Genomic DNA, 12,386 nt, shown 5'->3' with positions numbered 1-12,386 from the left:
CTGGTGCTTACTGTGTGCAGGCACTGTTCTGGCATTTTATAATACAAGTGATAACACATTTAATCCTTACAACCTGTGAGATAAATACAGTTATCATCTCTGTTTTGCAGAGGAAGACTCTGAGGCAGAGAGAGATTAAACTTGCTCAAGATTATATAGCTGGAAAGAGGGTAGGCTGGGGATCAAATCAAAGTGGTCTGAGTCCAGAACCTGTGTTCTAAGTCAGTCCACTCTGTTATCTTAGACACATCACTTTGTGCTTCAATTGTATTTTGCACCAATCTGCATGTAACTGATCATTCCTTCAGAATTTATTTTTAGAAGTGGATCAACCAGCACGAACATTTCAAATGCTTTGAATAGAACATATTACAAAATTACCCCCCAGAAAGATTGTACTGACCTTATCAATTAACACTCTCAATGTCTGTTGCTGGATGTCCTTTTTACAGCGCTTACATCAATATCGGGCACAATAATTTAAAAAATCTTAGGCAGTTTATTCAGAATAAATTGTATAATAGTTGCGGTTGCATCTATTTGATTACCAGAGAGGCTGATCTATGTTTTCATGAGTATGCTAGCAATTGTATTTTTTTATTTTATGAATTTCTTACATTTGGCTTTTGACAACTTTGCTATTGGAATTTTCATTTCTCATACTGAATTATAGAAACCATATATTGAGATTAACACTCTGAGTTTGTCAAATATATTGCTTATGGTTTTTTTCTAACACAGTTGTCATTTGGTTTTTTTATTTTGTTTATGTTGTTTACTGAAGCCTAGACATTTTAAAATTGGTTTCTGTAGTTGCATCAAGCTTAACCAGTCATACAATTAATCACCTATATTTACTTCTGAGTTGCTTCTCCTATTATGAATTATTAGAAGTCTCTCTACTTATTTAATGCTTAGATATACATTGTAATTTCTTGAGTCAGAAAAAAATTAATGATCTCAATTTTTATTATGTATAATTTTACCTACAACATATGAGCTAGAATTTGGACTCAATTTGAATGAAAATAAACTTGTAAAACTTTTTCTTTAATAGTTTCAGGATCTGAGACATTGATAAATGCATAGACTAGTTCGAAGGCCTATACTATATATAGTATTTATATACTACTGCTACTAATAGGCTAGAAATTAGTACTATATTATTTGGCCATGCATTTTAGCCTTCTAATTATTTACTAAAATCTCCTTAATTGCATTTATCACTTTTCTTGGTTTCTATTTCTGCCACCTTCATGGAGGTAGAGCAACCTAATTACTTCAATGTGTGACTCTTCTCCACCATCCCTCTGTGTCAGGCTTCCCAATAAAATGACTTTTCTAATTCATTAGCTTCAGACAGCTTCATAAGGTTTAGTAGAAATTTCATTTGACTGAGAGTCAAAAAGTTTTCTCCAGAACTGTTGACTCTCCCGAGGTGCCTCTGGAGCTGCTGCACAGGACGAGGTGCGGCTACGCAGACAGGTTCTAGGTTTCCTGCTGATCTTCACTCAGGGCTGCCTGGCTTTCTCTGTTTTATCTAGAGCTGCGTTAAGAAGCGAGCCTCCAACGTAGATGCCTTCTGGACCTATCTAAGGAGGATGGGCATTAAAACTCCTGGAAACATCTTAAGATGGAAGAAATGAGCTTGCTCTCTAAGAGCAGTACTAGATGAAGTTGGAAGGAATAAGTTCCTGGTGGTGGAGCCTGAAAGCTTCCTCTCACCCCCTCCTGCCCAGGAGGCTACTTGCTCAAGTAATCCTTGATGCTGAAACTGCTTTCTAAACTGAGTGGGTCTGCTTAAATATAGGGCCTTTATTTTGCTCACAGGCTGGCTGACTTCTGCCAGCATTTAATTTTTTTTGTTTAAGCTTTCTGAAGACAGCATTCAGCTTCTCAAAAACTGTTGACTAAATACTTAGAGAGTGTCCTTGTGCCGTGGGTACTGAATTAAAAGCCTGATCAAGGATTTCTGCAGGTTTGGGTTCAATCCTGGTTTTAAATAGTCATGTTCCATACTGAAGTATGTAGGGATAAGGAGTTATCATGTGCAATTCATTCTCAAAAAGTTCAAAAACAATCATATATGTATATTTACATACAAACATATATACACAGAGAGAAAAGGATAAAGCAAATTTAGCAAAATGTTAGCATTTGGGGAGTCTGGGAGTTCTTTGCACTCTTCTTGCAATTTTTACGTAAGTCTAAAATTAAGGAATTAAATAAGTTCCAAACTTAATATTTTTAAGAAAAAAAAATTAGAAGCTGCTCGAAAACTTGGTAAATATCTGAACTAGCTAATTTAAAATGTCTCTACACAGTTCTATAATTATGTATTCACTTGATCCTGTGAGTCTAGATTCTTTCATAGAACAACTTATCCAGTGGAGTATTTGTCAAATATGGTATAGATATATTTGGAGAAATAACATAAAATAAAATTCAGTCATTTGAGATGTCATTTTGTCATTGTCATCACTGGGTTGCAATAGCATAGGAGACCCACAGAATAGTTGTAAAACTTCTTAGTTTTACACTATCATGGGTAGAATGTGGAAGGATACTTGAGAGCTTTATTATTTATTTGCAAATATAAGACATTTTTAAATACTATGATTCATCAATTAAAATGTATGCTAGAAAGAAGGAATAATTTGTTTTGAGGGTAATAGATGAGCATCTTAAAATGATCTGTAAGGAAAGAGCCTGACAATAACCACAAATAGAAATAATGTGAATGGTCAAGGTAATGTTAATGAAGCATTAAACCAAAAGATGTTTCCTGAAAAATCAAAAATTAAATTCCAGTAAATAGCAAAAAGCAATAGAGGATTAAAAAAGACTAAGTTAGTTTTTAATTTAAAAAAAAATAAGTCAAGAGAACTGAAAAGTCCAATTCTTACCACTTAATTAAGGACCTCTATTAAGATAATGTCTCAGCTGTTGGGTTTTGGAGATTGGCCTCCAATTCCATCACGCTCTTCCTCAGTTCCTTTCTTTAAATAACAAGATTTTAAAAAAACATGCACACTTTGAAGATTAGTATATATATTTTTCAGAATGGCAAGCCAGAAAGAAAATAAGATTGTATAGCATGATAGGCAATTACCTGGAAACACATAAGTGCAGTTTTCATATTCAATAGCCTCAGAAAAGCTATTGAAGGTTCTGTTTAGTGTGCCTATCGTATTTCTGGCTGCTCTAAATTGCTCTTCACCAAGACTCATATTAACTGTGAAATGAATGCAGTTCCCTACTGAAGAAACAATTAAAACTCATTATTTGATGCTCAGAAACAAATAGTTGTACTGAGATATACACACAACACCCTGAATGTTTTCTAAGCCTGAAACTGTCCTTCAATAAAAATTTTAAGTAGATGTCTTGAATTCAGAAAACACTGGTACCACTGAGGTACTTGGTTCTAAGAATCCACAAATCTGAACACTATAGAAGTTCATTATAATGAATTCCAAACCAATCAAAATTGAACATAAAAAAGTTGGCCACTAATTTTGGTCAGGAAGAAATAAGCTAAAGAAGGAATGATTAACTTGGAGTTGGGTCCTCTCGAGTTATGAACAAATTACAAAGTAATACAGAACAGCAGGACAGCATTGATAGGGTTCCTCAAATTCTGGTGTGATTATTTGTAAATAGACTTAGGTTTGGGATGATTTTGTGAAGCTATTTTTTTAAATTAAACTTTTATGAGGATATTATTTTAAAATACAGCCTTTTATCCCCCTTTAAGTTACACTTTCGTTTTCATGCTGATGTGGAGAATCGGTTTTGCAAAAGAATTAAATACTTTTTCCCTGATCATTTTGGCTCCTCTTTCTGTGTGCCTACTTTGCTCTCAGTTCCTTCTCCTGGTCCACAATCTCTATAATTCAGTTCTATTTCTCCTGCAGCTAATAGTTTCTCTCAGTAAATGCAACTCTAGAGGCTTAACTTTCATTTACCCATCCTAGAAATCTGTGCCACGCCAGAAAGAAAGAGGGTTTAGAAATTAAGAAAAAGTGACTATGAACGCTTTTGAGAGATTAGGGCTAGTTTTTCATAGGGATCCTGAAATTTCTTTTAGGTTTAGAGTCCTGTACAATTTTTTTTTAACATCTAGTTTTATTTTTTTAATTGAAAAATAAAATCAAATATATTTATTGTGTACAACAAAACGTTTTGAAATATACAGTATATATATTGTGGAATGGCTAAATCCAGCTAACGGACATATGCAATTAACTCATATAGTTATCATTTTTGTGTTGAGAACACTTAAAATCTATTCTCTTAGCATTTTTCAAAAATATAATATATTGTTATTAACTATAGTCACCATGTTGTGCACTAGATCTCTTGAGCTTATTTTTCCTAATTGAAATTTTGTCTCCTTTGACCAACATCTCCTCAACCTCCCCCCACCCACCACCGCTACAGTCCCAGCTCCTGGTAACCACCTTTCTACTCTCTACGCCTATGAGTTGGAGTTTTTTAGATTCAATTTTTAATGTTTGTGCAAGTTCCAATGATTACAAACTATTGGTAGGGAATGAATCTTCCAATATGCTTTTTATTTGTGTATAGGTTTTTCCTCTTTTGGAAAGAATAGGGAGAACCACAAATGGAGGATAAATAGCTCAACCTCACTGTTGTCATCAGACACTATACAGGGACAAAAGTTAAGGAAGTCATATACCTTTAAGTCTAAATTTGACTCTATTGGGATTTGTTGGGAAGAGGGGAGTTTTCTTGCACATAGGAAGAGCCAATGGTAATCCTTAAATTTGGCTATAAAAGTTAGCATTTCTAATTGTAGACCTGAAATCCAGAGCCCCAAACACGAAGTTTAGAGAAGAACTCTTTGCCCTTCACTACACAATGCTTAGTGTCCCAAGTCTCATGAGTTCTCTAAGTGAGAGACTTTTTAATAAAGGAGCGGCTTGAATGACAACTTTGACCAAAATGTGTCCACTGATAGCTTTTCCTCTCCATTTCTCTCCTTTTTACAATGTATAGTTGTGTAGAGATCTGCATTAGAAAATGCCTGAATTTTCCAACTCAGAATTGAATTTGCAAACAAGGTATAAATATTAAATTACTTGTCACCTAATCCTTTTTGTTTTCCCTGAAGATTCTTAGCCAGCAACCAGTTTTCTGGATGAGGGATCAAAAGTACTAAAAATAGCAGCATTATAATCAATTGCTTAAACAAAGAGATTGACTTAAGTCTGTTGAATGGCCTCTGCATTTCTTGTGCAGTGTGAAATGTTTTACATCCTCTGTTTGCCAGTTCTGGTTCTTTAATTCTGCTCGTTATATATATAAAAAGCCTCTCATCCCATTTTCAGCTTCCTTTTTTTTTTTTTTTTTTAACAGAAATGCTGGCATGCAACTTACCTCCAGGAATAGCTCAGAGCTGTTGCTCTCAATTTAGTCATGAGAATTACATTACATTTCTCTTTGGAAACACTTTCCCAATCTCTGCAATCATGACCCTATAAGAGCTAGGTGATTTCAGTCAAAATGAAACATATATTTTTAAAGAATATATAGGAAGAAGAACATTTCATAACAATATCTACTGACATTCTAAACTATTGGAATTATATCGTTTATCTATAGGAACACGTCTTCCTTTGAAAAAGAAGGCTTTGTATGTAAAGCTCAGCTCCAACATATTGAAATCCATGCCTGAGTATTAGGTTGAAAAGATTTTCAAATAATGATGATAACATATAAGAACGGTGGAAAATTTTCATGCTGGAAAATACCTACTAGCAGGGGTTATAATATATATTGAAAAGAATCCAAGAGAGCTGTTGGATGGTCTTTTATTTCTCACCATACAGTTCTATTTCTGAAACTTTTTCCCAGTCATTTTTTTTTTAATTTCAGCATATTAAACGTTTTTTTCTTTTCAAAGAATTTATCGGATTGATGTACCTGTTGAAATGAGCTAGCCAACAGTAGCAACATCAGGTCTGTATGTTATTTTGTTAATGGTCCATATAAGCCAGTTATGTATTTTCAAAAGAATGCTTTCCAGCCGTGTATTTAATGAATTATGGAACTTTATCAGACAATATCTTGAGAATTCTGTATACTTACAGAAGCACAGTTTTCAGACTTGTCTTCTACAAAACCAATTTGGCAGGGCGTCCTCTGATTCTGCAACCAGTAATCTGTTGACTCAAGCAGGCTATTACTGCAAAGAACCTGGGAAAACCAAGAGAAAACCTCAGGGCTTATTCAGTAAAGCTTTCTATTTAATCAGGCAGCTCTTTAAAACAAAACAAACAAACAAAAAAACCCCATAAAACTTGCAGGTGTTTTTTTTTTTTCCCTAGGAGCATCTGTACATTAGAAAAAATTTGCAGGATAATAGCAACTATAGAATATGTAAAATATCCAACCAAGAACTGGCTTGAGAGGAATACATTGATCTTAGTACAGATATTTCTTCTCTAGTCAAATCCAACACCTGGAAACTTCAATGTATGTGTGACTTTTGCATAATTTGCAATCTCATGATTGTTTTGAGGTCTGGCTCAATTGCCAATGGGGATCAAACTTCATTTTGTGTTAGTGTTCTTTCGTACTCTTTTTGAAATTTTTTTATTTAAAAAAATATAGTGGTTTTCTTTTTGGTATGATATTGATTCTTCAGTTCTTCAGCTCTGCTGGTATGCTGAAATACAAAAAAATAAATAGTACAGATTTGAAATAAGGTATGATTTTTCTAGAATACCTAGGGTACCATGCTAAATTTAAGAAGTATTAGGAATAAGTAAATTGCATTCAAATAACCATTTTCTATAGAGAAGTAGTATGACAAAGCAAAAGGAATTTGAAAAAAAAAATATATATATATATAGACAAAACCAAATATGATACAAAGGCTTATTTCTGGGCTTAGATTTTTAAAGCAAGGAAGAACAAGCATATTTTGGAGCCAAAATATTGTGAAGACGAAAATATTATAAATAACAAAATGATTCAATTTAAAACGTGTCTTTACATTATCCAAATACTGTAAATTTTTTTTTCTCATCTTATTTAAGACTCCCAATGCTTTTCTGATACCCTCTACTTTATTAGGGTACATGTATGCTGATATTTGACTACTACTTTCACTTAAGCAACATAACAAATTTAATCACTTTAGTTAATGCCACTAAAATACTTCAGTTACATTTCATTTGTACAACAAAGGACTGTCTTGTTTTGTAAAGATAGAGATACATTAACTTTTGTCTCTGTATAGAGTTAATCTAATATAATTGTAACACATTTTTATAACATTTTTGTTTTAGAAGAGTATTATTACTTTTAAACCTTTTCCCACTCAATGTTTATTATTACCTAGTGATGGTAAATTTCCATCATTCGTTTCCAGAACAGTACAAAGAGACACTTTGTGGATGAGGAAATAATTGAATGATGAACATGGCTTATTACTGCAGACAGATACTGGCTATGGAATTTCTCAGTTCTCTTAAAGATTTCACCTAAACTGTGGTTCTTACAGTGTGGGCTAGGACCTCTAAGGGCCCCTGAGATCTTTCAGAGGGTGCAGTGGTCAAACTATTTTTATAATAGTACTAAGATGTTATTTGTCGTTTTCATTCTCATTGTCTCATGAGTATTCCATGAAGTTTTTCAGAGGCTACATGATGTGTCATAGCACAACAGACTGTAAAAGCAGCTAGGGAAGCTCAGCTGTTTTCTACTAAGTCAGACATTAAGAAGATTTGCAAACATGTTAATTTGAAGTCACTCTTCTCACTAAAAGGTTTTGTTTTGGAAAACATAAATATTTTGTATAAAAATGTTATGTTAACGTGTTTATTATTTTGAAATTATTTTTAAAATAATGTTATTGTTATTTTAAAATTTTCATTATTTGAAAATTGAGCAAATAAATAAAGATATTTCCTAGTTTTAATTTGTAATATGAAAAATAGCACTAAGGGTAATCAGTATAAACAAAATGTTCTCGAAGTCCCTAATACTTTGGTTAGAATGCAAAAAAATTTGGGGTTCAAAAAAAAATTGAGAAACATTGACCTAGATGAATTTTATTCACAGTAGAAAAAGGGTCTAAGTCCACATCCCTCATTGTCCTTTACTTTTAATTGCAGCATAGAATAAAGTGTAAGAGTATGGGCATAGGTGGTCTCACTGGGATGACCTTGGGCAGATCACGTTAACTCTGAGTCTGTTTCCACACCTGTAAATGGGCATGAAAATACCCACCTGGTGAGATCACTGGGTTATTCAGTGAGATGCTATGTGTGAAACACTGAAACATGCAAACGGAAGGTTATCCTCTCAGAACATGGTTTCTGTTCTCACTATTTGAAGGAAACTGCAAAGGACAATAGAAAGTTGGGTGCCTTCTGCCTGAAATTAGAGGATTGAAAGTATTTTAGATGTGTTAAGGCAAATTTTTTTTAGCAAAGATTCTGGTCTAAGGTGTAATTTTAGTTATGCATTTTGTAGTATGAATAGTTACAGCTACTATTTTTGCATGCTTGGAATCTTCCGGGAATTGTGCTAGAATTTTCATATATATACTTTTTTACTTTTACATTTAATCTTTCTTGCAATGTTATGAGGTAGGAATTATTTTAAAGATAAGGACCTATACAAAATTCTCATTTTGAAGATGAAGACCTTGAGACTCAGACAGATTGGAGTTTCTGTCCAAGTTGTTTTGAGCCTGACTTTGGATCTGGTCTTGAAGACAAGAAGACCCACGTGTGAAATCACTTAACAGGGCGTTCTTCCATCCTCATACCAATGGGTCTGATTTGGGGTGTGTTTCTGAAAACTTATGTGCTTCTAATTGTTATAAATAAAACTACATTTTTATAGACTTCCATGTTAAAGTTAGTTTTCCATCAATGAAACTGTGAGGTGACATTTTTCTAGTAGGAGGGGAAATTTTTTTCCTCCTACAAGGATGTGATGTAAATTATACAATTGAATTGATCTACTTGGCAAGTCTTATCGGTATTTCAGTTTCTCAAGGGAAAGCATGTTTTACTTCTATCTGAGTTATCATGAGACAAACTGATGTCATTATGCTTCTGCGCCTTGCCTCCCCTTAGAACTCAGAACACCCATCAGTACAACAAAGCACTTATACTATTAATTCTGCATCATAAGAACTTTAGAGATTTAATACAACCATCAAATGATCATACTGGTTGATAAAATGCTTCACAATGCAGTTTAATAAATCTTTTGATTACAATCACTTCTTAGTCATTCCAAAGCTCACCCTCAAAAGTCAGGCCCTGGACTCTGTCTGTATATGTTCTAATATATTCAGGGCACATGCTACCATGGTTGCAACACAATGTCAACAGAAAAAAGCAACTGTCACTTATTAGCATTTGACTTATTCTTGTCTTAGGTCAGCCTTAGGTAAGGGACAAAGTTCAAACACAATTCCCTTGGGGCTTTTAGGAAGACAGTGGGCGGAGTGAGCACATTTTCCTTGTAAAAAACCTAGAGGTGGAGGAGGAGGTGGGAAAGCCATCAGTCTGACACCTCACACTTCGAGATTCCTACAGATGGGAAAGGGGCTGTCTGTGGAAGAGGCTGGCTGAAGAAGAGCTGCCTACCTGTGGGCTTTCACCTGCATTTAACTTCTTTAGCAGAGGGAAATGTGCTCAGAGGGGTGAGTCTTTCAAGCCTTCTACTTTAAAGTTATTTGGGTTTTTGCACCTACTTTTAAAATATTAATAAATGACAACTAACAATTTACAAAGATCCTGTTCTGTCCTATCCAAGAAGTGAGGAAAATGTCAAGTGATTTATGGAACCACTCACTCGATTGAAAATGCTAGAAACACTTCTTTTTTGGCTTTCCATGTCCCTTGGGATACTGAGTATCTTCCCCAAGGCACATCTTTGCTTTTGAGGAAACAGAAACAGATGAGTGAGGAACTGGAATTTAAAATAAAACCTAAATCTTTCTATGCTTAAGAAGAAATGTTTTGAAGAGAGAGCTTCTTTGTTTGGGGAGAGTATTCATTCACTATGTAACATTAATATTTCAATTTTATCCTCATAATTAAAAATCAGTTCATCTGATTAGATCAATAATTAAAATAAGAAATATTTCCCCATAAATTTCATTAATATGTAGATTATTAATTATTAAACACCCTTATATTCTTTAATTATTGGCCAAATAATACTACTTTTATTGAAAACTCCCTGGACTAAGGCCCTAATATACTTTATCTGATTTAACTCCTAGATTTGTGAGGTAGAATCTAAGGGCTAATATATGTGAAGTGCTTAAAACAATGCCTGGCTTATTGTAAGTGCCCAGTAAAAGTTATCTATCATACTGTTATTCCCTTTGCCCAGGCTTAGAGGGGTCAATAAGTTGTCTAGCTACTGAAGAACTAGAATTTGAGTCAGGCTGTCAGATCTTAGAGCCTACACTTAAGCAATGCTCCATTGCATTTTGGTGAAATTACATAGTTTCTTATCCTCAGGTTCTATTAAATCACGGTCTGCACATCTATCCATCCCTCTCTGAGCCCTGGTATGGATGATGGGGGTTTGAGTTCCAGTCCTGACTCACTGTTAGCTATCTGTGTACTTAAGTCTGCCACTAGCTTCCTGCCTCCGCTTGCCTTTTGTAAACAATCAAAGCAAGAGAACTGAAGGCCCCTTCTACACCAAACATTGTGTGATTCCTTCTCCTTCCCCTTTTGCTCCTCCTGCCTCTCCATTTCCCAGATACATTAACAGGCAAATAAACAAAGATAATAAAATGCAGGCTTCCATGAACCACTTAGCATGGTATGTTAAGCAATTCCAACCTGTGAAAAGCTTTTGGCTTAATGGGTTGGAGAAATCATTAGAAGAGGAGTGCTTGAAGGAAGACTATGTGCTTGAGAATTTAATGATTTTGAAGCTCTGTGAATATAACCTCCCCATTGAGTCACTTTCTCAGGGGGTGGGGGGTAGAAAACCTCACCAGGCTCTCAATGGCTCATTTATTTATCTGCTATTTTTAGTTGTTGGTTTACTTATTTAAGAAGAAGAGCTAATGATGAATGTTCTATGTCTTCATACGTTTGAAATAATAATGGCACATTTTTCTCTTAAAATTTCGCAAGTGTCCTAAATAAGGAAGAAAGGTCCTTTTGCTCCATGTGACAGTTACATTCCTTTTTATATAGAGAACCAAGTTGCAGGAATTTAGTATCGATATTAGACAGAGAGGGACAGATAGACCCTTTGTAAGTCAGAAAGAGTCCTAAACATTTCTAAGTGATACCCTATATTTTTTTAAGGTAATTTAGATTGGAGAAGAGAGTGACTTATGATTAGTTACAGAGGTTTGGAGGCAGAACTGAAACTGAAATTCTATTCCATTTCATCTCTTACTGAGTGAGAGAGTCACTTAACTTCTGTGGGACTTAGTTTTTGCATTTATCATATGAGGGCAATTAATTCTAAACTACTTCAGAAGATTGTTCCAAGGATCAAGTAAGACAATGTTTGTAAAGGGGTAACCTATTAACAGACTGGGCAATGGATACATGATTGTTCTTAGTATCAGAAATGTAGTAAAAATTAGACAGTGTCTTTTCCATCTCAACATTTTCTCGACCTTTTCACATTTGACAATTCCTCTTATTTTATTTATTATTTATGATATGCCATTCTTATTTCTCCTCTTCCTTCTCTACTTGGCTGCTTCAGTCAGTATTCAGTCCGTAAATGGTCATTGAGCTCTTTCATTCTGAAACACTGGGAACATTAAGGTGAATAATAGAGAAAGAACAAGCACTCACAGGACTGTAATAAAGGAAAACAGGTGCTTTGATCAATGACAATCCAGGTCAGATATCACTAAGGATGGAGCGGTCAGTTCTAGAGGTGGGAAGAGATGACAAAAGACTTTACCCTTGACCAGAGCGTTGAAAGAGGAATCTGAGTTTCCTGGAGGTGTTAGGGAAGGTGGGGAAGCCATGTCTCCCTTTTAAACTAGGGTTTCCTCCTCTGATGACCAGTGATAAGTATTCGCTATAATTTAGCCTTCAGTGTGTTGCTCTTTCATTCCCCTCAATCATTTTCCTTGTCTCCTAGTCACTAACGGACTCTCAGGGCATTAATGACCACCTAGAGGGATGACTCACTCATCTGTAGCTCCAGCTTTGACCTTTCTCCAGAGCTTGGCTTTTCACATTTCTAACTGTTAGTTGTTCCCCTTGGATCTCTTGCTGTCATCTTGGACTATTCCTTTCCACATTCACACTCCCTCCCTCCCCAATTCCAGTGCCTAAAAGAAACCCGACTCCCTGACTTCTCTATTTGCAGTTGATGGCACAACAATCCTCCCAGTT

At 34.9% G+C, this 12,386-nt stretch overlaps 1 protein-coding gene across 1 annotated transcript in view; it reads right to left on the bottom strand.

The window, feature by feature from the left end:
• SPHKAP (SPHK1 interactor, AKAP domain containing) overlaps window positions 1–12,386 on the bottom strand; it is a 102,185-nt gene that overhangs the window by 72,476 nt on the left and 17,323 nt on the right. Inside the window, exon 2 of the mRNA XM_069474064.1 lies at window positions 6,115–6,222. Coding sequence (XP_069330165.1) covers window positions 6,115–6,222 — 108 coding nt within the window. The remainder of the gene's footprint in view (window positions 1–6,114; window positions 6,223–12,386) is intronic.

The sequence above is a fragment of the Eulemur rufifrons genome, chromosome 1 (genome assembly GCF_041146395.1).
Source record: "Eulemur rufifrons isolate Redbay chromosome 1, OSU_ERuf_1, whole genome shotgun sequence".
Taxonomy (NCBI): domain Eukaryota; kingdom Metazoa; phylum Chordata; class Mammalia; order Primates; family Lemuridae; genus Eulemur; species Eulemur rufifrons.
Note: the sequence above shows the minus strand (reverse complement) of the source record. Positions and strands in the feature narration are given on the sequence as shown.